Source organism: Mastigoproctus giganteus, chromosome 2 (assembly GCF_048544385.1).
Source record: "Mastigoproctus giganteus isolate SK-2022 chromosome 2, ASM4854438v1, whole genome shotgun sequence".
NCBI classification, from domain to species: domain Eukaryota; kingdom Metazoa; phylum Arthropoda; class Arachnida; order Uropygi; family Thelyphonidae; genus Mastigoproctus; species Mastigoproctus giganteus.
In genome coordinates this window covers 251,456,447-251,483,681 of record NC_143576.1, presented here as the reverse complement: position 1 = coordinate 251,483,681, position 27,235 = coordinate 251,456,447, and the positions used below count along the sequence as shown (strand labels likewise).

The 27,235-nt window shown below is 38.4% G+C and overlaps 1 protein-coding gene across 2 annotated transcripts in view; it reads right to left on the bottom strand.

Moving 5' to 3' along the window:
• Positions 1-482: 482 nt before the first annotated feature.
• LOC150090378 (caveolin-1-like) overlaps positions 483-27,235 on the bottom strand; it is a 69,916-nt gene continuing 43,163 nt past the window's right edge. The window contains exons 3-4 of one of the 2 annotated variants that reach the window (XM_090369089.1): positions 3,203-3,445; positions 483-846 (exon numbers count right to left, since the gene is read on the bottom strand). In XM_090369089.1, the coding sequence (XP_090225215.1) occupies positions 727-846; positions 3,203-3,445 (363 nt within the window). In that variant the 3' untranslated portion in view covers positions 483-726. The remainder of the gene's footprint in view (positions 847-3,202; positions 3,446-27,235) is intronic. The other variant, XM_090369088.1, reaches the window with a different exon arrangement.

Genomic DNA, 27,235 nt, shown 5'->3' with positions numbered 1-27,235 from the left:
GCCACAATTGTGGCACACAACAACATAATTATAATTTGAGAGAGAAATGAAGCCTTAATCAGAAGATTTTTATTTATTTTAAACAAAAAAGAACATTCCATCATTCATAAAATGCCTAGAATGACAGTAAAAATTTTAAACAAAATTTTCTCTCCATGTATGTCATACTGTATTATGTGATACCCAGATATATTTGAAGCTGAATGACATATTATGGTGACAAATAATGGTTATTTATTTGTGTGCTTACCATATAAGATTGTTATAATCTGTGAGTCAAGTTAATTTAAAAGAGAATATGGATTGCATTTTATAATTTCATTATCAAAGATTTATTGAATTCATTAGAGTACAATGCAGATTCTTGTATTAGCACTCAAAAACAGTTAAACAATAATTTCTCTTTAAATCTTTCATTTTCTCTAATACTGATCTTTAAATACAAAAACTAATAAAAATATTCACATATAAAACTTCTTCAGATGATCATTAACAGAAACATCCAGTGTGGTGTATTCGTCACAGAATATGGCAATGGTAAACCATGATAAGATACAAATGAAGTTCTGATATCATTGACGTTTGGAAAATTTAGTTTGTAAGTCATGACCACACTGTCATACATGAAAATATGAATGCAAGAGTTCTTGAGTGTTTTATACTCCTGCTTTTAAGTTAGCTTCTGAAGCAATACTGATGAACAAACAGTAGATAGTAAAAGAAAATTTATGGCTCCTTCACAACTTCTTGATGTGTGGAAATGCTGGTCACATGAATACCAGATAGTAGCATGCCAGCAGATTGGAACACAGGATCTAAAAGTGCTCTGGCAACGGTAGACCATATCTGAAATTATAACAGTTTGATTAAGTATTTATAAATTAGATTTATTGTTTTAGCATTATTTTAAATTATATTTAGCAATTTGTACATATTTTTTTTAAACATAATAAAAATTGCTTTTATACGTGACAGATGGTGACCAGAGCTGTGCTTAGACAGATGCAGCTCACTGAGCCATGTGCAACCAATTTCATATGCCATATGAATTTATTTTCACTAAAAGTTTTATTCCCATATTTCTTTGCTATATTTAAGAGCTCATGCAACCATAGTGAGCAAGATAAAAAAAAAAAAAAAAATGGGGTGAGGATCTTTAAATATAAACTACACCCGGTAAAAAAGGTAAAGGTAAACTGCAGCCATTATCAATCCACTGCAGGATGGAAGCCTCCACAACAATTCATGTTGAGGGAAATGAACTATAATCTGCCATGCTGACCCAATGTGGGTTGGTAGATTGACCATATTTAGCAGTTGGGTTTGAACCCCAGTTTACTCAAAGAGCATGTGCTACTGCACTCCTGCTCCCGACCACTCTGCTATGGAGCTACACCAGACCTCACATCAACTCTGGATGCACTGAAAAAAAATTATGAAAATTATTGTTCTCTTATATCTAGCAAGCAATTCTTTGGGTTTTCTAGGAATATTTGCTTGCTGTACTAGAGATTTAATCTTCAGAAACATTTTAAAAACTTGCCTAAAAATACAGTGTTTTGTAAATTGTAGTTTATAACATAGCCATCTCATCCATAGGCACTGTGGCACTGCAGCGCCCCCAGCTATTTAAATCTAGATATACAGTGAATGGAGTTATATGAAATTTTGTGAAGAACAATGCAATGCAATGAATATTTTTATTAACAGGACCCGCATATAGTATCCGCATCCTCTATTTCCAATAATCATTTCAATAATAAACGAATAAAAACACGAAATCGTTTCTAACTTTGAAGTTTAATTAACTGTAGGCCTCACTGTGCACCAGGCAGTGACACATTTTGCATTCCGGTGAATATCTGGTAGTTAGTTGCCATTGGCAACTTGCCAATATACATTTTTTATAGGTGAAACAAATCAAAATCACCAAAGTGCGGAGTGCAGATTTCATCATTGACCATGATGGGTGTGTAGCCACAATGTCAGTGTATTTTTGTTATTTGCCCGAATTCCCATTAAGTAACTAAATAATATCAGTGTTAAGTCAATACTCAGCATTCAACAGTGTAATTATGTGATTACAGCTTAATTGCAAATTGAGCTTGAACTTGGTAAGTTGAAGTTATATTATGAGGTGATGTGTAAGTAAAACATTATTTCTACGACACACGATTTTGTGAAATTTGATTCGATCATGGCCTCCATGCTTCCCCATGAAGTAAATCGTGTGACAGTGAATAAACTTCAGCAACTTAGTTTTTCACAATTATCTCTCCAAGAAAAAAATGCGATTAAAAAAGAAGACCGCCCCACACCAAAGATTCAAATTTCTGATCAGGGAATAAGTAATAATAAGAAATATATTCACAATTTTAAAACTGAATGATACCAAAGGAAAAGTTGGCTTTGTGGTTGTGAAGTTAAAAATGCATTGTTTTGTTTTCCGTGTTTACTTGTTCGATGGAGTTTTTGATAATGTTGCAGCCAATGCTGTAGTCGTAAAATTAGCGGAAGGTATATTCTATGAATATTATGAAAAGCAGAGTATACTGTGCATATCAGGCTTTATTAATCGAATTCGCTTTGGTCACATAAAATAAAAGAAGCGATTTTTCAAAATAACATTCTGTATTTTAGTAATCAAATTCTAATAAATTTAATTGTTAATTTTCAGTAAATATTTTAATAATATTTGTTTTTTCAAGTTTTTCTAAAACCAGAAGGTATACACTATCCACCTAAAAAAAATCAAGAGGATATATAGCATATACCCGCATATACCCTCCAGTACAGCCCTGGTTGCAGCACACTTGTAAAGGGTCATGGATATGACATGGAAACAACTGACATTAAACTGTCAGATAACAGGCCTGCCTGTGAAATGATTCAAATGGGAATCTAAATAGGTGAATAATTCAATTATAGTTTTCTGTTTTGTTGGTATTCTGTTATAAAATGCTAATGCTTAAATATGTCTTTACCTATTCATTTATTCTCTGTTTAAATCCAAAAGTAGTGTAGGAACACACTGTACTGTAATATATGCACCAATATTTGTTTTCATGTCTAAACATTGATGTGCTAATAAAAGGCATAGGTACAAATTAATAAATATTTTTATAAAAAACTTTTTAAATTTATTGGAGACACTGAAAGAAAGTCAAAATTCTGTTGATCACAATTATTATGCTACACTTGCCTTTCTAACCACAAAAAAGAACATCTCAATAATCCTGATGACAGGTGTCACCATCCAAATCTGTCCAAGTGTCAACAAGGAGAAGATCAATCCCCAGATAAGGCCACAAGGGATTGCTATAATGGCTGCCAATATGCGATACACCCAAAATTTGGTACCAGAAAACACAACGAAGGCCAGGCGCCATGCATTGTTGAACACATGGGCTGCATCAGGTTCAGCCAAGACATCTTCAAATACAATCTGTAAGATATAAATAAAATGCTTATTATTACAGTTACACTCATTAAGGTTTTCTTTGCTTTCTTTTAACTATACTTTTATTAAAACCACAGTAATTCAATCTATAGTTTATTTGTAAATTCTGATTATGAAGTGGAGGTAGGGAGTAAAGATATCTACAACTCTTCCTATGGCTTGAATTGTGTTTAAGCTTGCTTATGTAAATTTTAATTTCACATTCAGCTATTGAAACTTAATCCATTAAACAATATAACTGAAAGTTTATTTTCCAGTTTAACTTATTGTTTGTTTGTTTGTTATTTGGTTTTTAGGAGCATTAGCAACTAAGGCCATATTGCTCTTGGGATATGCGGTGATCATTCCCTGACCTTTCCGCATCCTCTGTATTTGGTGGTCACGGGCTCGAACCCCGGTCTAATCAAGTTTAACTTATTAAGTTCCACATTTAAATATATTTTCCAAGTTAATTCTATAATTATTAAAGCACTAAGGCTAACAAAAGACTGATGTAAGGACATTAAAGAAAAATTTGATAATAACTAGACATATTGGAAATAAAATCCATAGGCTTTTAATTTTCTTTAGCCTTTCCCTTCCTTCTAATGGCAGATGTGCATCTTTTGGTAATGGTATTCAAATTAAAAATGAAATTAGTAATTTTAGATCAGATTGCAGATAATAGTGCCATTTCTAAAGTGAGCATAAGCCTAAATCTTTTTGCTGTACATAGAGGGAATATAGCATCCCCAGACTAAATGATATCAAAACAGAATCCAATCCAGAATAGCATGCTACTATTGTACAGTGGCAGACAAAAAAACTGCATCACTTTAAAAAAAGTAACATTTGTAGTGAAATGTATAAGATATTGTTTGATTACAGTCATTTTGTTTGTCGCAAAGCAAAGGTTTTAAATCAGACAGTAATTGCAGGGTATTGCATTGGCCGTTTCTATAAATACGGTGTTCAAAAGGTATACACGCTCATTAGTATACTGTTTTGCGGAGGTGTAAGCATGGCTCCATATGTTCAGTTGACACCAAGAAAAAAAAGTGTAGCTGTTGGTCTGTCCCAGGAAGGGCTTTCTGTGTGTGTGCTATCGCTGATAAAATAGACTTCCACCAGTCAGCAGTATCCCGGGTGCTGAAAATAAAGCGCGAAACCGGTGATGTGAAGAGAAGACCTCGATCAGGCCCTAAGAGAGTGACTACGCCTTTCCAAGATTGATATTTGAAATGGCTATGCCTTCGTAATCACCATGCTAATACTCATGATTTAAAACTTGACTTTAAGATGGCCTCTGGTGTTGAAACAAGTGCATGAACTATCCAAAGATGGCTTTCGGAATGTAGTCTGCATTCCTATCAGCTCAAGAAGAAGCCTTTGTTGACCCAACAAATGAGGAAGAAGCGACTTGCTTGGGATAAAAAAAAAGCATGTTTCGTGAACAAAAGAGCAATGGGACACCATCATCTTTTCTGACGAATTGAAATCAACCTGAATGGCTTGGATAGGAAGCGATAAGTCAGAAGACGAAAATTGGAGGCATACCATCCCGACTGCATAACACCGACTGTAAAGTTCAACGCCGGCCAGATGGTATGGGCATGCATAACAAACAAAGGGGTGGGGTGAATTAAGTTTATTAATGGAACGTTGAATGCAGAAGCCTACACTGCTATCTTGGAGGGGTGCCTGAAACTCGTTATTAGGGATCACCACACAGGCATCCAAAACTGCATTTTTCAACAAGACTCAGCACCTTGCCACACAGCAAAATTGGTAAGTTTTATTCTATTTAGATTTAACAATGAGTTTGTCTTCTTGTCTCACAAGGCTTAAAACATACTTACACCAATGTTTTCCCTCGTTTTTCTCCCTTAAGGTGCAGTCATACCTCAGAAATGCTGGCATTACAGTGTTGGACTGGCCCAGCAACAGAGCAGATTTGAAACCTATTGAAAATTGCTGGTACATAATGTCATCTAAAATTGCTGAGAAGAAGCCAACAAGTAAGATTCAGCTGCAGGAGAGCATTGTAAGGGTGTGGTACCACGAAAAATTGGACAACCGTATATCCAGAAATTGATAGATCGTTGCAAGGCTGTAATTACAGCTCAAGGAGGCACAACAAAATTTTGAGAACTTATTTTGCTGATTTACAGTACATAATACTATTACTTTAACTTGTCATTTCAGTTTGTATACATAAATGCAATAAAATGTATGTGTGGTTGTCGTGATTACCATTTGCACAATTTCTCATATTTCCATTAATTATGCATTTCACCCTTTTGGGAAGGTATTTATGACAATTACGTATATCAGGTGGAGTCTTTTTATTGGATTTCATTCACAGAGATATATATCCCATCTAACAAATGCATTTCAATCATTTCTGCAACCCACAATGCAACACAAAACCCATTATTTGCAAAACTCACAAGTGATGCAGTTTTTTTGTCTGCCACTGTATTATTAAATTTTGCTTTCACGAATTATCAACACATTTCTGGCTGCTCGTGAACTCATTGAAAAGAGCAGTGGCAATTCCAGGATTTTCTGAAGGGGGCTAAAGCAGCATTTTGAGAAATTGTTGATTTTAATCTTCATATATGGGAATTATTTAAAGATGTAACTACCATCAAGGCTAAAGGGAAAAGGGCTTTTGCTTTTGTAAAGGTAACTACAGGGATCTCAGACAGTTTTTAAATTCTGTACAGTGGGATCAACTGATCATGTTACCAACGTTGAATTCTAAATTGGAAGCCTTCAGGGACTTAATCTTCGAGGCTACTAGGCTTTTCATTCCAACTAAGAAATACTGTTTAAGGTTCAGGCCTAAATGGATGTCATATGAATTAATGAGGCTCGTGGCAGAGCAGAAAAATGTATGGGATGCATATAAATTATCAAGTTACACAGAAGCCTACGGTAGATATAAGCTTGTCTGTAATCAAGTCACAAAGGAGGTTAGGCAGGCAAAGGCAGATTACGACAAATCTTTGGTAAAGGATGCAAAGAAAAACAGCAAAGAGTTCTTTACTTATGTAAACTCTAGAAGGAAAAGGATGAATCAGATTGGACCACTTAACATAGAAGGATTGACTATTGATGATCATGCTCAGATATAAATGATTTTGTAATAACTGAGAGCAAAGTGGAGGAGAAATTGTTGAAGTTAAACATGAAGGCACCTGAGGTGGTGGGGATCTATCCAGTTATATTAAAGGAGGCAGCATAGGAAGTAAGCAAACCCTTAGCCACAATTAATAGATCTTCATTGGACTCAGGGGAGGTCCACATGGACTGCAGTTGTGCAAATATATCACCAATTCACAAAGGGGGTTCAAAAGTTAACACAAGTAACTATAGATATGTTCATTTAACTTGAATTCCGGGGAAAATAATGGAGTCACTGCTTAAAGAAGCATTGCAGGATCATCTGGACAGACTGCAGTAATAGTTAAGACACAGCATGGGTTTATTAACAGGAGGTCTTGTATGACCAATTTGATTGAATACTATGATGTGGTCACAAAGGAACTGAATGTCAAAAATAATTTTGATATCATATACTTGGAATTCAGGAAAGCTTTTGATACTGTTGCACATGAAAGAATGCTGTACAAATTTCAGAGGTATGGTATTAAGGGTAAGTTGCTACAATGGATAAAGGGATGGTTGAGTGGGAGACAACATAAGAGTGGCAATCAATGGACAAATGTTTAGTGGAGTGTCCCAGGGTTCCGTGCTGGGTCCATTGTTGTTTTGTGTATTCTTCATTGATATTGATGAAGGTATATCAGTATTAATGTCCAAGTTTACAAATGATACAAAGGTTAGCAGGGTTGTTAAAGACAGTATGCTACTCCAACCGGATCTAGATAAGTTGGGCAAATGGGCTGAGAAGTGGAAACTGAAGTTTAACATTGATAAATGCAAAGTACGGCATATGGGTAGCACTAACCCAAGAGAAAAACGTACCAACTGTGTGGTACTACACCCAGGGAAGTGGAAAATGAAAAAGACCTGGGAGTAAAAACCATGAAGTTTGCTGAGCAGTGCAGACAGGCTGCTAGGGCAGGTCATGGAGTTTTTCAATGGTATATAGCAATTTTGCTAGCAGAGACAGGGAGGTGATTATCCCGTTGTACAAAGCAATGGGCATGCTGCACCTAGAATACTGTGTACGGGTCTGGAGGCTTCATTTTAGGAAGGATGTACAGTTGCTAGAACAAATACAAAGAAGGGCAACAAGATTGGTGAGATGAACAAAGGGGTGGTATGAATCTTACCAAGAAAGGCTTAAGTTCTGCAAATTGCAGTGCCTGGAGAATAGGTACCTGCGAGGTGATCTGATTGAGGTGTATAAGGCCTTGAATGGGTTGAGCAAGCTGAATGCTGATGGGATTCTTCCTCTTGCTCAGATTAAGAACCTGAGAGGGCATAGCTTCAAATTGAGGAAAGACAGTTGTAGAATAGATGTGCGAAAATTTGCCTTTAGCCAGCGGGTGGTAGATTGGTGAAACAGATTTCCATCTTTTGTTTGGAAGTTGATAGCCTAAATAAATTTAAGGCTAAGCTGGACAGGCATTTGGAACGAATGGAAGGGTGAAATAGGAAGGTTTTTTTTTTTTTTTTTCCTTTGGCTGATGCTGCATAAGCTTGCTTTCTTGCATCGTATGCCTCTACTAATGCTAATGCTAATGTAACCCCTATCTCAGACTGCCATTGGAAGGATACTGTAAGTTAAGATCTGGCTGGTTTTTGTTCTTCATTAAAATCTCTGGCTGGTTTTTGTTCTTCATTAAAATCTCTGGCTGGTTTTTGTTCTTCATTAAAATCAAATGTCTCACTGGGTTTTGTCATAACATGACTTTTGATTTATTTATGTTTTCATATCTGTTCTTTAACCTCTAAACATCAATATATTTTGAAAAATATACACCATTAACTGCAGTGTATTTTTCTAAAACCCTGTATTTTAGATATAAACAAAATTACATATCTCAAAACAATCCAATATGAATTAGACCACCAAAGTGATTAAAGGATAAATACGTAATTTGCAGAACTGAAGCCTTTCTTGGTAATAGTACCCCTTGGTTCAGCTCACCAATCACATTGCCCTTCTTTGTATTTGTTCCAGCAGCTCTACATCCTTCCTAAATTGAGGCCTCCAGCCCTGTATGCAGTACTCAAGATGTGGCCTGCCCATTGCCTTATACAAGGGGATAATCTGGTGAGTATGGGCTTGGCACACCCAGGGTCCTGAGCTGGATATCATCATTCTTCTCTTTTTTGGTGATTTTCTTCTCTATCTCTATGTAAACTCTAGAAGGAAGGGGATGAATCAGATTGGTCTACTTGATATCGATGGGTCAACTGTTGATGATCCTGCTCAGGTAGCTAACAAACTAAATGAATATTTTGCATCGACATTCACACATGAGGAGTTATTCAGCGAGGGGAAAGCCAGAGGTGTATTCAACTCTAGCAGTAAGCTAGAGAATCTTGTAATAACTGAGAGTAAAGTGGAGGAGAAATTGTTGAAGATAAACACAAGAAAGGCACCCTGGGTGGATGGGATCTATCCAGTTATATTAAAGGAGGCAGCAAAGGAAGTAAGCAAACCCTTAGCCATAATTATGAGAGCTTCCTTGGACTCAGGGGAGGTACCCACGGACTGGAGATGTGCAAATGTGACCCCAATTCACAAAGGAGGATCAAAGGCTGACACAAGTAATTATAGACCTGTGAGTTTAACTTCTGTTCCAGGAAAATTAATGGAGGTACTAGTTAAAGAAGCACTGCAGGATCATTTAGACAATACTTCAGCTAAAGCTCGGACACAGCATGGTTTTGTTAAGGGGAAGTCATGCCTGACCAATTTGATTGGATACTATGATGCAGTCACAAAGGAACTGGATGCAGAGAATAACTTTGATATTATATACTTGGATCTTAGAAAGGCTTTTGATACTGTTGCACATGGAAGACTGCTGCACAAATTGGAGCAGTGTGGCATTGGAGGCAAATTGCTGCTGTGGATAAAGGGGTGGCTGAGGGGGAGAAGACAGAGAGTGGTAATCAATGGACATTGCTCGTCGTGGACTAATGTTATTAGTGGAGTCCCTCAGGGCTCAGTGTTGGGTCCATTATTGTTTTCTGTATTCATAAATGATATTGATGAGGGTATATCAAGCTTAATGTCGAAGTTTGCAGACGATACAAAGGTAGGCAGGGTTGTCAAGGACACTACTGACACTGTGCTGCTGCAACAGGATCTGGAAAGGTTGAGCAGATGGGCTGAGAGGTGGCAAATGAAGTTTAACATTGACAAATGTAAAGTACTACACATGGGAAACAGCAACCCCAGAGAAATGTATCAACTCTGTGGTACTACACTGACAGTGGTAGAGAATGAAAGGGACCTGGGGGAGGTTGTGCTGGCAGATATGAACTTCTCTGAGCAGTGCAGACGGGCTGCAAGAGTAGCTCATGGTGTATTGTCAATGATATATAGGAATTTTTCTAGCAGGGATAAGGAGGTGATTATTCCCTTGTATAAGGCAATGGTCAGGCCACACCTAGAGTACTGTATACAGGTCTGGAGGCCTCATTTCAAGAAGGATGTAGAGCTGCTGGAATGAGTACAGAGAAGGGCAACAAGATTAGTGAATGGAACAAAGGGGTGCTCTTACGAAGAAAGGCTTAAGTTTTGCAAATTACAGTGTCTGGAGACTAGGCACCAGCGAGGTGATCAGATAGAGGTGTATAAGGCCTTGAATGGTTTGAGCATGCTCAATGCTGATGGGATTCTTCCTCTCGCTCAAAATAATCACCTGAGACGGCATAAATTCAAATTGAGGAAAGACAGATGTAGGATAGACGTGCGGAAATTTGCCTTTAGCCAGCGGGTGGTTGGTTGGTGGAACAGACTTCCATCCCTTGTCGTGGAAGTTGATAGCCTAAATAAGTTTAAGGCTCAGCTGGACAGGTATTTTGAACGAACAGAGGGGTGAAGTGGAAGTGGGTTTTGTTTTTTTTTTTTTGGCTGATGCTGCATAAGCTTGCTTTCTTGCCTCAAATGCCTCTACTAATGCTAATGCTAATGCTAATCTCTCTCTCTTTCAGGGTAACTCTTTTTTAAGAGTAACACCAAGCAAAAAAAAAAAAAAACGGAAATTTTTTTTTTTGCTTGGTGCAGCAAAATCCTCAGGCTTCCTTGCACCATATGGCTAATAATGTTAATGATAATGAAATAATCACCTCCTTATCCCTGCTTGCAAAATTCTTGTATATCATTGACAAAACCCATGAGCTGTCTTAGCAGCCTGTCTGCATTGCTTAGAGAACTTCATATCTGACACACAATTACCCCCCAGGTCTTTTTCATTTTCCACTACCATCAGTGTAGTACCACATGCCCACCTGCCTAACTTTTCTAGATCCTGTTGCAGTAGCATACAATCATTACTGTCATTAACCATCCTGTCAACCTTTGTACTGTCTGCAAACTTGGACATTAAGCCTCATAATGTCTTCATCAATATCATTGATAAAAATAGAAAACAACAATGGACCCAACACCAAACCCTGTTGGACTCCATAACAACTCCAGGGGCTCACATTTGGTGAGTATGGGCTTGGCACACCCAGGGTCCTGAGCTGGATATCATCATTCTTCTCTTTCTTGGTGATTCCTTTCTACTCTCTCTCTCTCTCTCTCTCTCTCTCTCTCTGGGTAATTTGGAAATTTTTTTTGGCTGGTGCAACATAAGCCTCAGGCTTCCTTGCACCATATGGCTAATAATAATAATAATAATCATCAAGTGTTGAGCAACCCCATGGGCTCACATTATTATTATTATTATTAGCCATATGGTGCAAGGAAGCCTGAGGCTTATGCTGCACCGGCCAAAAAAAAAAAAAAAAAAAAAAAAAAAAATTTCCCTATTACCCTGAGTGAGAGAGAGAGAAGTATTATTATTATTATTATTATTATTAGCCATATGGTGCAAGGAAGCCTGAGGCTTATGCTGCACCGGCCAAAAAAAAAAAAAAAAAAAAAAAATTTCCCTATTACCCTGAGCGAAAGAGAGAGAAGTAGAAAGGAATCACCAAGAAGGAGAAGAATGATGATATCCAGCTCAGGACCCTGGGTGTGCCAAGCCCATACTCACCAGATGTAAGCCCCTGGGGGTAAATAGAAAGGAATCACCAAGAAAGAGAAGAATGATGATATCCAGCTCAGGACCCTGGGTGTGCCAGGCCCATACTCACCAGATGTGAGCCTGGTGAGTATGGGCTTGGCTCACCCAGGGTCCTGAGCTGGATATCATCATTCTTCTCTCTCTCTCTCTCTCTCTGTTGTCTGGTGCAGCATAAGCTGCAGGCTTCCTTGTACCAAATAATAATCTAGCTACACCTGGGTCTCCCCCAACTCCGTTCTCGAGTTATGGGAGTTCGCGATATGCGATTTGTTTTCTTCCGAACATTTTTTGAAATACGTGAAGCATTTTGAATTAAGGCGAATCTATGATGAACTCGCCATGAGGATTTTTAAAGTAATCTTATACTAAAAATATAGTAATACACTGTAATAATAAATAAATAATAAATTTATTGACCTGTAATCAGCAAATTACAAGCGATTACAAGAAAAGGCAATCAAATATTTATTTTATTTATTTATTATTTTTTTTTTTACATAAAGTAAAATACAATAAATGATTATCAGTAAATAACAGTTAGAAAATAAGAATATCTATAAAAGGAAAATGTTAGTTAGTACTTAAGAACAGATATATAATCTAATTTTTAAGAACATTATTTGAATTAGATAAATCAATATCGCTGTTGTTGGTGTTACTCTGTGTAATGAAATTTTGTATCGTTTCGAACAACTTGTGGCAGTGTAAGATACTACCGAATTTGTGTTTTTGTGGGTCTAGTGGAACAGTTAAAACTTTTTCTTTTTTTAATTTGAATATGTATAATAAAAAAAAAGAGAGGTTTGGAAGCGCAAAAAATTTTTTTGGATAAAGAATGATTTGATCAAACATTGCGTAACTACATGCAAACATAAAAAGTTGGCTGGATGCCAGCGGTTTGCATTAGCATTAGCATTAGCAGAGGCATGCGATGCAAGAAAGCAAGCTTATGCAGCATCAGCCAAAAAAAAAAAAAAAATCCTCCCATTTCACCCCTCTCATTCATTCCAAATGCCTGTCCAGCTCAGCTTTAAATTTATTCGTTCTAGCAACTTTCTAAAGGCAAATTCCCGCACATCTATTCTACAACTGTCTTTCCTCAATTTGAGTCTATGCCCGCTCAGGTTCTTAATGTGAGCAAGAGGAAGAATCCTATCAGCATTCAGCTTGCTCAACCCATTCAAGGCCTTATACACCTCAATCAGATCACCTCCCAGGTGCCTACCCTCCAGGCGCTGGAATTTGCAGAACTTTCTTGGTTTCTTAGCACCCCTTTGTTCCCCTCTCCAATCTTGTTGCCTTTCTTTGTACTCGTTCTAGCGACTTTACATCCCTCCTAAAAATGAGGCTTCCAGACTGGTACACAGTACTCTAGGTGTGGCTTGACCATTGCCTTGTATAATGGGATAATCACTTTCCTGTTCCTTCTAGCAAAATTCCTATGTATCATTAACAAGACTCCATGACCTGCCCAGGCAGCCCGCCTGCACTGCTCAGCGAACTTCATATTTGACTGCACAATTACCCCCAGGTCATTTTCCACCTTCCACTTCCCTGAGTGCAGGGCCTCACAGTTGGTACATTTCTCTTCGGTTATTGCTACCCATATGCAGTACTTTGCATTTGTCAATGTTAAACTTCAGTTGCCACTTCTCAGCCCATTGGCCCAACTTATCTAGATCCAGTTAGAGTAGCATACTGTCTTTACTGCCATTATCAACCCTGCCAACCTTTGTATCATCTGCAAACTTGGACATTAAACCTGATATACCTTCATCAATATCATTGATAAATATACAAAACAACGATGGGGCCAACACCGAACCCTGGGGAACTTACAAAACTCATAAAAATTCTTTCGACCATTCCGATGACTACTTCAGAACCCGAACGCTACCATTCGACATTAAAAAGAATAAAAACATTTTTAAAGAGCACTATGAATCAGGAAAGGCTAAATTCTGAAACAATGCTTTTAATAGAGAAAAGCTTGATCAACAGTGCATCAAACTTGAATGAAAAAGTTATTAATCTATTTTCAACAAATAAAAACCGAAGAATGTATTTTATTTTTAAATAGAATTTGAAGATTATCCAAGTCTGTTAATAGTGTCGAGTTAATGTTTTGTAGTATTTTTAATTTATTTATTATTATTACTATCTATGTCTACTTGACTTATAACCAAGGCAATTTGTTTTATTTTAAGAAGCAGCACCCCCATACATCAGAATCACAAGCCGTCACTAGTCAAGACAAAGGCGACATTGATCCTGACGAAGCATGTGCTAATGACCTGCATAGCCTTGTAATGCGACTACGAGAAGAAGACCGGTTTCGAAACTTTTACAATCAACCAAACAGTGAGATGAATGAGGACTAAAACTCGTCACACTCAACCACTCAGCGCAATTGCAAAGAAGAAAACTTGACGCCAACGAGGACTTCTACAACTTAATGAGAATGGCCAATGACAAGCAAAAGATTCTACTTATACATGTAATTTGGAGTCTGTTATCTCCCAATCGCGAACCGATTCAAATATTCTTGACCGGCCCAGCTGGTTGCAGAAAAAACGTTTATTATTCGTCTCATGATGGAAATATACAACTGCTTCAGTAATACAGACGGGTACTGTAACTCTTACAATACATGCGCTTCAACTGGTAAGGCTGATGCGTATGTAATGTAATGGATGATCTTGGAGTTGGCTGGTTTATGCCAACTCTGAGCAGATCCAAGATCACTGCCCTCAAGATATCCATTTCTCTGAATTACCAAACGGTTTCTGCCCTGGATGGAAATGGTTAGCCCAAAGCTACCTAAGCATTATGCCCCGAATCCTAAACGTTTTTCCGCAACCAGCTGGTTTATGCCAGCTCTGAGCACATCCAAAGTTCACAACACATGATCCTTTGCGCGATCTCCTCTCTGACTCCGTTCTTTTTGCCTTTCCCACGTTTTTTCTGCAACCAGCTGGTTATGTCAGCTCTTAGCACATCCAAGATTACCTCCCATGATCCTATTCTTTAAATGCTTTATTTTACTTAAAATTTTCCAAGTTATTCCTTTCTCTAGTTACCAAAAGGTTTCTGCCACAGGTAGCAATGGTGAGCCCAAAGCCACCTAAATGGTAGCCCAATGATAAACGTTTTTCCACCACAGGCTGTATACAAACAAATCTGCATATTTATATTTATGCATATTTATGAACGTTATAATAAGAGAATATGAGAAAACAAAAGGAAATATTTATTATTTAACATCTAAATACTAATAGTCAATTCACAAAAACCAGATTGATAACAATAATCACAGTTTAATTTGAAAATCACCTATTAAAATTTGCATAAAACAAAAAATATACAAATTATAATCAACCATGCGAGTACTGTAATGTAATAATCTTACATGTATTCTTCTTTGCATGTGTATCAATCATTTATTAATTTTTCCGATGACTGATTCGGGCCCTCAGCTTTTCTTCATGCAATCTTGCAATATTACAGTACAGATGCATGTATAATAAAAAAGGTTATAAAATGTATTGTTTATCGGCTGCGACGAAACCGTCTGGTTTGCAGTATACAAAGTAGAATTAGCCGCAAGTAGACTTTGCTGTGAAAAAAAAAAGGAATGTGAAAACCATAAAGCGAAACTTCTGATGATTGAATTAGTGACTGCAGACATCCCTGAAAGCTGCGGGACCCTTTATAACTACAATTACAATAGAATCTGTCTGGAACCAATTCAGGTGAACCTATTCGCGGCCTGCAATCTTGTTTACGATATACAAACAAAAAATGTCACAAGTAGACCGTTTGTGTGACACTCTTTCAAGAGATGGTATGTGTGAAAATAAAATAAACCTGAAAACCATAAAACGAAAATGCGGACACTTGAAATAGTGGCGTTTGGTTACAATTTGTGCAGCCAGAAATATTCCCCATTTAATTATTTTGAAAATTTCGTGTCTTTAGCATTATCATTAGTCGAGGCATTTAATGCAAGAAAGCAAGCTTATGCAGCATCAGCCAAAAAAAAACAAAAAAAAAAAAAAAAAAACCACTTCTACTTCACCTCTCTGTTCGTTCAAAATACCTGTCCAGCTGAGCCTTAAACGTATTTAAACTATCAACATCCACGACAAGGGATGTAAGTCTGTTCCACCAACCAACCACCCGCTGGCTAAATGCAAATTTCCGCACGTTTATCCTACATCTGTCTTTCCACAATTTGAATTTATGCCGTCTCAGGTGATTATTCTGAGCAAGAGGAAGAATCCCATCAGCATTGAGCATGCTCAAACCATTCAAGGCTTTATACACTTCTATCAGATCACCTCGCTGGTGCCCAGTCTCCAGACACTGTAATTTGCAAAACTTAAGCCCCTCTTCGTAAGAGCACCCCTTTGTTCCATTCACCAATCCTGCCGCCCCTCTCTGTACTCGCTCCAGCAGCTCCATCCCTCTTGAAACAGATATGGTTGACAGATATCTGTTTGAACAGATATGGTTGACATTAAGTTGACATAAAGCCATTATTTGCTGAATATGAAACTCTTGCTGACGTATAATCCAGTAAAACTGGATAGAAAACTGATTTTTTCTTTTTTTTTTTTTATTGACATGCACTTCAACGAGTACATGTAATATTCAATTATCAAACATTTAATTCGAAAACCCAGGCCATGCAAAGGTACTTGGGGTTCTGAAAAGGGGTTAAGGGGCTCGGTTTATTTATGTTGAGACTTTGATGCCTCTATCGATTGGGGTTACCTAGATCGGAGGGCCTTGGTGCGGCTCATACAGTGCACCCCCACTTGCACAGCCCTGCGAAAACCAAAAATTGCAGAGTGGATTGAACATTGAAACTTTACTAATGCTAAAGACTCAACAAGGTGTCGAAGCAAAATTAAGATATACACATAAAGTGTACATTTTGTTATATACACTGAGTGATCACTGAATTATGACCACCTACCCAATACTTCGTAGGTCCTCCTGTTGCCTTCAGTACAACAGCTATCCGACGTAGCATTGATTCAACAAGATGTCGGGAGCGTTCGAGAGGTATGACCAACAAAGCTGTGTGCAATGCGGTCAGCAGTGCAGGCATGGAGGTGATTGGTGTATCCAGACGCCTGATATGCCTTTCCATAGTGTTCCACAAGTGCTCTATGGGATTGATATCGGTGGAGTTCGGAGGCCAATCGATATGTTGGAAGTCAGAACTGTGTTCCTCAAACCATTCCTGCACAACAAGTGCCCAATGGCTCGGCGCATTGTCATCTTGGAAGACACCATCGCCATGCGGGAAAAAGTGTAACATAGCGGGATGTACACAGTCAGCAAGCAGTTGACGATAGCGGAGACCACTGATACGTTGTTCCACATTCACCATGGGTCCAAGTTCCTGCCAGTGAAACATGCCCCACGCCATACAACCGCCTCCACCAGCCTGCACTTTTGATACCATGCATGGTGGATCAAGAGTCTCAACGTTGACGCCAAATCCGTACACGACCATCCACGGTGTGGAGTAATAACGTGACTCATCCGACCAGCACACCTTCCAGTCTTCTAACGTCCAACTTGCGTGCTCTTTGCACCAGGCGAGTCTTTTACGCCGATGAACCTTGGTTAGGAGAGGATGCCGTACCGTAGGGCTAGTCTGCTGGTATAGCCCATACGTGATGGCGTGCGACGCATAGTCATGCCAGATATTGTTCCAGGTTGGCCCATGTTGTATTGGGTAGTCAACTCTTCAAAAGTGCTGCGCCTGTTCGCCTGTACGAGTCGTGGGACCCGGTGCTCACCTCTAAGATCAATCTTTCTCTGACCTTTGCAGTTTTGCCGTCGGGTCGTTGTTTGACTATTTTGACGCCAGTTCTGGTACGCTTTAACAACGGCGGCTCTCGACCACCCCACCAGTTCAGCCGTTTGGGAAATCGAGGCACCAGCTCGTCGAGCTCCCACAATCTGTCCTTTATCAAAGTCCGATAAATCCTTCTTTTTACCCATCACGCTGGGAATTTTACTACCTACTGAACCACTGACACCTTATCTATGCTACGTAGGTCGACTAACTCCGCACTCTCGTACCTTACGTGGTCAACGGGTCACATTCAGTTTTCATAGGGATGATCATAATTCAGTGATCACTCAGTGTATATTACCTTACGATTAATATACGGACACCAGCTTATCTACAAATAACCTTTATTTACAGGAGAAATAATAATGTCTGCTGAAATCTTTATTACAGCTTCTAGTCTCCACCAGTTTTTTTTTTTTTTTTAATAGTCTCCGATATTTTCCGCCATTCGGGCTTCAAAGCGGCGACCAGTTCAGCTCTAGTTTTTAGACGGTCTCGTCTTACACCCACCCGATGATCTAATTCGTCCCAGATGTTCTCTATAGCAATGAGCTCAATGTTCTGGGCTGTCCAGTCAAACTCTTAGGTGTGACCTACTGATACAGATATGGGCCTTCCCCGACGTGCTGCCACAATATTGGTAAAGCATTAATTGCTCAGAACGTCTATATAGATTTTTCATTTGAATTAACCCTCATCCTAGTTGCCTGGGCTTTCGCCCTTATGAGACTAGTTTTCAACTGTCAGTTGCAACTTTAGCTATGTTCAATCGGTTAGTACATTAGTCTAATGCAACGCAACACATCAACTCAAATAACGAAATCAAACTAAACACAACTATTTGACCTTGCGACGGGGATGGCGTCTCCACCCCTCCCACCACGAGGAGGTAGATTGCCCTATCCAGCGACCCTTCGAAAGAAGACATTTTTGACAAATTCGACAAACTCGCTGAAAAAATTATCATTAAACAATTTCACCAAAATGGAATGAGAGAGAGGGCGAGCATTTCTCTCTCCAGCCTCGGAGGTCCAGATAGTGTGGATAGTCAAACACAATGTGAATGTTAGTAACGCATTAATTGTCCAGAGCGTCTAGATAGGTCTCAGCATCAATGTTTTCCTCTCTTGGGACCAATGGTCCCAAGTCAAACCATGAAAAATAGCCCAGACCATCTTGCTGCCTTTTCCCAACTGTTGAGATGATGCAGTTCAGCAGTGTGATGATCTGGGACTGTTTTTCAATTACCATATACGATGGCTCGTCACTCCAAACACAGCATTCCATTTGTTTACGATCCAAGCATGGTGGGCCTTACATCAAGCTAGATGGTATCTGGCATTAGTCGGGTTGACTGGTAGTTTGTGGATGGCTACACGACCATGGTAACATATATCATGCTGTGGTGCTGTAAGATTTTAATCGAATCAGCAACTTAGCCCATGGTGTGCCGTATAAAATATGTCAGTAAATTGCATGTATTCTGCAGTCGATTTGCTATATGCTGTTAAAAAAAACACGAGTTTCGGGGAGAAAAAACCATGCTACCCTCGCCTGAGACCGACTAACTCACCACGTTGAAAAATACCCTAAAAATTCTTCGCGTCATTGACGGGATTCGAATTCTGGTCTTTTCCATCCGCTGTGGAGAGGACGGTGATTATACCAACCCACGAGAGCCTTTATCATGCAGCACTGTGAGCAGAGTACTGGTGCTAACGTGTATCCCAATCGTCTTACTGAAGGCCTGTGTGCTGTACCAACGTCGACCTGCTCTCCTGTCACATTTCGACAGATTCAGAGGTTTTCTGGGTCGTTCCTGACGGTTTCAGCACCACTCCTCTTTCATTTGAGATTAAACTAACAATCGTCAATAAATTAAAATTAAATAATCAACTTAATATTATCCTGGGCTTGAAATTTAGAAGAAGAAGAAGAAGAAGAAGAACTCTTTATTATACAGTATACAGAAAACACATTGCTGTATACAACTCCCTTCACGGCTACAAGCCAAGGGTTTACATAAAAGAAATCGCACAACGTAATAAACACAAAAAAAAAAAAAAAAAAAAAGCATTATGACTCCTGAAAGGTTTGAACACTGGGATGATGGATTCAAGGCAGTGATGAATAGGTCTCCGGGAGCAGGTTCTAATGTCCTCTGACGTGGTCCTGGGAAGGAAGTAGACCGAGTACTTTCTGCCTATATTCCTTGTCGACTGCGAATCTGTAGAGCGACCAAGACATACCGTCCAAGGACTGTATGTCTTGCAGCATTTGCACAGGTAGGAACCGATCAGATAGCTTTAACCGGTTTGGAATGGCCTGTAGGATTGGATTAGCCCTAAGGCTTGGGACCAGGATCCTCCATCCACAGTTAGCCCAGAAATCTGGTACTGAAATAATGCCGACCATTATTTTGATGGCAAAGACGAGTCTTCTCTCGTGAATGATGGCAGGAAGACGTCTCGTGTTGAGAGCTGCCGCCATTTGGGTGGTCCTTGGTGTAGGGGGAAGCCGAAATTTCCATATGGCCCACTTCAGTAGCTAGAATTCCCCCGCGAAAATCCGTCTAAGATGGGTCGTAGCAGTTGAAGTCCAGACTTCGGCGCCATAGAGTATGACTTATAAACATATGTCTTAATATATCTGCACCCAACAGCCTGGTCATGGACATGCATGAGTTGTTGTTTAATCATCCACCGGAGTCGACAAAACTTTATTTGCAAGTGGTCTATGTGCGGTAGAAAGGAGAGCTTTTGACAAAAATAACGCCCAGATCTGTATGTTGTTGGACGGCAGAAATCGCGCATCCTCTTAAAATGGGTTGTACTATTGTTGGGCTCCTTTTGAGAGAGAAAGTCAACTATTTTGACTTTTCAGGATTGATTTGAAGTCAGAAACCGGAGAGGAAGGCCTCAAGGTTCTGGATTTTCTGAAGGATTAAGGTATTGATGTATTCAGCAGTGTCTCCAGGTCTGATGGGAGTAAACAGTTTTATGTCATCGGCAAAGGTGAGGATATCAGTTCGGCCTGTCACAAATGGCACGAGACAACTGAGAAGAAGATTCCGGACAGGACCCCGCCTTGTGGGACTCCAGCTGTAATAGTCCTGGTATAACGCAGATTGCCATCGCGAACAATAATGGTCCTGTTCTCCAGCATTGTCTGAATAAACCAGAGTTATTTAACAGAGAGCACCGGTGAGATTATGCACATACTGGAATACTAATGTTAAATAAGTTAAAGAGCGTTCCTTTTCATCAAATTATTCATTTCGAATACAGATATATCCTGCGATATATATGCAAATACGTACTAGTGTAATACAGAAATATAATTACGATGTGAAAAATTTTTTAAAACATTTTCTTAGTTTTCTTTAGCCCTTGCTCATCTACCATGAGAAGAAAATATAGTCTCATGCTGGACTGCATCTCCATCCGGTTACTGTCACTATAAACATCGCGCCACCAACTAAATGACATGCGTGTCGTTTAGTTGATGGTGGAATATGCATACGCTGAAAATTCAAGAAAAACAAAACTTAAAAATTATATATGACCTGAGGGTCAGGTTTACAGTTATGCGTTTTAGGAGAAATAATCTATCTTCATTACCAGTGCATTTATATGTTGAGGGTACACGACCCTAATTTGAATTATTTTTCGCCACAACTTCGGAAGTGGAGGAGGCGGTGGAGCAACGCGTTCGCCCTTGAGGATAGGGAGAGAAGAGCGACTTGTTTATCATCCCAACCTCTTATCTGGCCATGCATCAAGCGTTGCAGTACACAACAGGAAGTCGTTATGAACTAAAACCAGAGGACAGTAACGCGTCTCCATAACGCTCTTTTTAAGAAATCTATGCCTATTTTAGGAATGACTTCATTATCACCCCCCTCCCAGATGTTTGACATTCACAGCTATAAAATTAGCATGGAGTAAGAACAGTTGATTTTCAATTTACTTAAATATTATCGATAAATATCAAGTAATTGATGGAGTGACGTCAATTGAGCTCTAACCCCCAATCCGAACCTGAAAATTCGAGGAATAGAAAATATGTGTTTATTGATCAAATATGATCGAAATAAAAATTTAGTAATGGAATCGTCCAAAATTTAAAAAGAGGTATTAATCTTTTAACTTCATTTCTTAAAATTTTTTATGTAGGGTGTTTCAATTAAAAGGCACCGGGGTTTATCTCGCTGAGTTTTATGTTTAGATTGTTATATCTGAGCTGAAATTTTTGAATTTAGTCTTAAAATTTAACTAAGTATTACCCTTTAACTTTTACAATTTCTAAATTAAAATTTTGGTGTTCAATTGCTTTTTCTTTCAACGGGAAAGTTGTTTAACGTCTTCTGCTTAACGCCAAAGCGCCATCTCTATAATTCAGTTTATAACATAAAGCAATTTTATTTGAAAAAAAAAAAAAAAAAGTAAATAAATAAATAAAGTAAATTTAAGTAAATAAATTAATAAAAATTGAATAAATACAACGGTTGTCAACGGTTGTGGCATGACGCGAAATGCATTCACAGCCGTACTGAACGACACACAACGTTTTAGTGTGTACGTGTGTGTGTTTTCTCTTCAAATAAATCGGTTTACACTCGTTTCAGAAGTGCAGATATGACGGTTTTAGACTGCACCGAAGATTAGGAGGACACCTTTCCAGAAAAAAAAAGGCAATTCGTTAGGCAAAATTTTAATTTAAAATAGCAAAATTAGAACAGTAATATATAATCTAATTTGACTTCATATTCAAAAATTTTAGCCCAAATATGACAAAGAGGTCCAAACTACAAATTGGCTAATTATAAATTTTATTGAAGCACTCACTGCGTAGTGGATTGTAGGTGGATCACTGTTCGCGTAACTGGCAAATGACGTACCTTATTTGCCAGTTATTGGTGGTTACCTATTATCCCTCTCCACATAGGAAATAGTACTTTATGCTATTTTTGACTTTTTTTTTTTTTAGACCCTAATAATATTTTGTCCTTTGGCAATAACGTTTTATTATTAACTGAAATATCACCTTATCAGTACCTTATTGACATGCTTTTAGCACCTTGACCTGTTCGCTTAAAAAATTTACAAAAGTAATTCTAATTTTTGACAATATATTTTTTAAATATTCATAAAAATTATAAAAGTTGACAATATACACTTGTGTTCAAAGAAAGTGCATCACCTAGGAATTTCATATTTCTCACCCTTTTTCGTGATGGTATGTTACATTAATGACTAGCATCACAAACAGAAATATAACAAAAGATATTTATTAATAGTTAAGGCAAAGCTAAGTAATACTTGACAGGTGCTCTCAAAATATTCCAAAATGAGCATTTCCAACCTTTATACAACAGTTTTGGTAAACACGACAATTATGGCTGAATTGTTATCAGAAGCCCTCAATTTCCTTCAGTTTATCATTTTAAATGGAAAACAAAACGAAAAGTTCAGCAGGTGCAAAGTAATATTTAGTTGAACCGCCTCTGCCCTGACGACATCAGCACACCGTCGAGGCATTGACAATATCAATTTCTGAAGATAATCAACTAATAGTTTGTGGTTCTATACACGAATTATGGCTTCCTGAAGTTCACGAATGGTCTTTGGTTTCTTTCTGGCAACTGCAGATTCCACACGATGCCAACAGTTCTCTATAGGATTCAGGTCCGGGCTGTTCGGCTAAGGATTCTCTACAGTTCTAAATAAGATTCAGGTCCTCGCCAGTAAGAGTTGTAATGGACCTTTCTTCCAACCATTTTTTCACCTGTAACAAATGTTTGGGAACAACTGGTTAAATCGACACTAAAGGATGAACCGTGGGGACTTGCTTACAAAATTGTAGCGGAGAAATTGCACCCTGGTGAGATCGTTTCGTCTATCTTGGCTGATGGGCAAGAGACTCTTTCCTGGACAGAGTCGATGAATGCAATATTGGATGGCATTATTTGCCAAGACATTTGTGTACCATAAAGTTGTTTGTTGTTATTTGGTTTTTTAGGAGCATTAGCAACTAAGGCCATATTACTCCGGGATGTGCGGTGGTCATTCCCTGACTTTCCGCATCCTCCGTATTTGATGGTGACGGGCTCGAACCCCGGTCTAATCAAGAAGCATGTGCTACGCACTGCTGCTCCTTCCCACCTGGCTACGGAGGCGCCACCAGAGAGTATGAACAAACAAATTTAAGGATGGAGCACTTGATGTATTCTGGATTAACTGATGAGGACCCTTTTACTAATCTTGAGATTGGCGCAGCTATTAATTCTTTGCGCCTCCGTAGCCAGGTGGGAAGGAGCAGCAGTGCCTAGCACACGCTTCTTGATTAGACCGGGGTTCGAGCCCGTCACCACCAAATACGGAGGATGCGGAAAGGTCAGGGAATGACCACCGCATATCCCGGAGCAATATGGCCTTAGTTGGTAATGCTCCTAAAAAAAAAAAAAAAAAAATTAATTCTTTGAAGGATAACAAATGTCCAGGCTTAGATTTACTTGAAGTTGCAATATTAAAAAGAATCTGGACAATCAAACCACAAGTAATTGTTAATCTTCTCAATTCCTGTTTGGCTGATGGGCTTTTTCCAACTCCCTGGAAGCAAGCCAATCTTAAAATTCTGGTTAAAAATTCTAACAAACCCCTCAATGTTCCTTCCACCTATCGTCCTATTGCATTACTACCAGTGCTAGGCAAGGTTTTAGAAAAGGTTATTGTAACTAGGTTTATGAAATATTATAAGGCTAAAAATTTACAAGCAAACACTCAATTTGGCTTTACAAAAGGCTGTTCAACTGTTGATGCTATAACGTTTGTAATGGATCGGTCTCAAATGCGGATTCCAAGTATGTCCTCGGCCTCTTTGTGGACTTCAAGGGGGCCTTTGACACCTTATGGTAGCAAAGCGTCCTGGCGAGGTTCCGGGAGGCCGAGTGTCTGCTCCCCTTTATCGTCTAGTTTCTGATTATTTCCATGATCGTAGCCTTGTGGTGTATTCTGGTGTCTGTTCGATTACTCGTGCTGTTACTCTGGATTTCCTTCAGGGATTAGTCCTAGGAGCGGTCTGCTGGAATGTGTTCTTGATGGGTGGCTCGGGGTACAGCGCGACAAAATTTTGAAGGAGGCATATGCAGACGACTTGACCGTATTGGTTTTTGGAGAGTCTCGTAGGGAACTTGAAAAACGTGCGAACGAAATCTTGGTAGACCTTGATGGTTGGTGTAGTGTACACAAACTACAGATTTCTATTGACAAAACTAAACAAATGCTTTTGAAAGGGTATTTGAACCTGAATAGACCCCCCAATGTAAAAATAATAATAAATCCATTAAAATTGTAAGAACGTATAAATATCTTGGTATAACGATGGACGATAGATTTAGTTTTGTAGCCCATGCAAAAAATGTGCTGAACAAAATAAGTATTAACTGGTAAAATCATTAAAATAACTAAAAATGTCTGGGGAATTAAACCCGCAACTTTAAAGTTATACATCGAGTGTATTTTTATACCAATAATTTGTTATGCTGCAGGTGTATGGGGTTATCGTGTTAATAACTGTTTAGTCTTGAAGTATTTGACTCAAGCACAACGTTTCTTTCTTCTTGCAATCACAATAAATTGCAGAACAGTGTCGACAATGGCACTAAAAGTATTGAGTGGAAAACTTCCTATTCAATATGAAGTTATGTACTTACAATATTATCGTCGGAAAGCTCTGCCTGAAAGGGTGAGCAACTATTCAATTAATTTAGACATACCATCTAAGGATGATAATTGTAGAATTAGAAGAGAGTTTGTTAATAGTTGGCAATTAACTTGGTCCACTGCAGAAGTGGTAGAGTTACTTTTAGTTCTATTTACCAAGCAACGGTTGCCTGGTTTTGCCCAGGTCTGAATGTATCTTTTCTTCTAACAGGGCATGGCAGCTTGAACTCCAAATTGTTTCACTCTGGGGTTGGCTGCCTCTCCATTATGTAAGTGTGGTGCTCTGAGACCATGGAGCATTTAATATTTAACTGCTATCTCTATATAGACTTAAGAAATACCCTACAGCTTCTTACAGAAGTGTACGATGAAAATGGCCTACCATGTTTTGTCAATGATAAAGAAAATTTTCTAGCTTTTTGTAATTTTGCAAATAAATTGTTTGCACGTAAGAAGAAACTAATTGGAGTTAATCTGTAAAGAGTAATGCCAAGTAATCCAGAGTTTGTGTTCAAGGACAAGAACTATTATGCTTTTTTTTGTCAATTAAATATGTTTTCTGTAAATAAGTCCTTAGTTTGCTTTTCTTAAGTAAATATGTTGATTCCACGATGGTAATGATATTGTGTTTTGTAGATTATTTGTTATAAATATAAAATTGGATTTAGTAGAATTAACAGAGAGGTTGTCTGTTGGTTATGTTAGTGGTTCTTGAGCCGAGTGTGGTTTCTGTAAAAATGCGACTTGTAAAGACTATCACGATATTAATAGCGATTTTGTGTACAGAGGAAAAGTTGGCTAGGCAAAGTGGTTGAGTCCTGTACAATGACTGGACAAGTGTGTCTGGTTGCTGTGGCCTAATACTTTTGAAATGGTGTTAATTAATGTAATGAAGTGTTATTTATAGTTTTGGTTTTCTGATTAAGTCCCCCAGGAGTGGTGATCGTACTCACTTAGCTAATAGTAAACATTGTATATAGGTACTCGTTTTAATTTTTTAATTATTTTTTTAATTTAATTTTTATTTTCATTTATTTATTTTTATTTATTTTTTTATATATATATTTATATTTTATTTTTTTATTTTGTATTTTTTATTTATTTATTTTTTTATATATATATTTATATTTTATTTTTTTATTTATTTATTTTTTTATTATTATTTTTATTATTTTTATTTATTTATTTTTTTATTATTATTTTTATTATTTTTATTTATTTTTTTTTTCACTCTATACACTATTGCAAACTTTTCTATTTCATGGGAGGTCTATCTCTTCCCCTTATCTTCTATCCAACCTCCCCATCCCTTCCAATCCCCATACTTCAATTCTTATCCCCACTTCCTTTCCCTAAACACCTTGGGGCTTCCAGGCTTGCCTGATAGCCCCAGTAAGAGTCTCAGCTAGAAAGTGGAACCTCGCGCGCCTCCTCGTGGCCAAGGTTGGGAGTCAGGGGGCAGGGGACCAGGGTAGGAGACCTGGCTACAAAGTCGCCAGTGCCGGCAGTCAACACTCAACATAACAAGACACATACTTACACACCTACATTCATTTGCCGGCCTTCACCTTTTCAGATGCTACAGCGGCATATAGGGGAAACCCTGGAGACCGCAATTGAAACAAACAGACCTTGACACCTTGACTTTGTAACAAATGTAAACACATTACCGTCGAACCTTGGCGCATTATAGCCTTAGTCGCTAATGCACCAATAAAACCCAAGCAACAACAACAATCGTCGAATCTCTAATGCAGAAATGAAGCTAAAGTAACTACAGAAGTGCCTACTTACACTTTTCGCTCCCCGATGACAAGGAGCAGAGTCGTCCTGAAAGATGCAGTTACTTGGCAGGATGAAATGGTCTCTAATGGTTGGCGGCAATTTGCCTTCCAATATAGCCAGTTATCCATTGGCATTTACGGAACCTTTTATAAACTGCAGGAGACCAACTCAGCGATACGAAATGCAC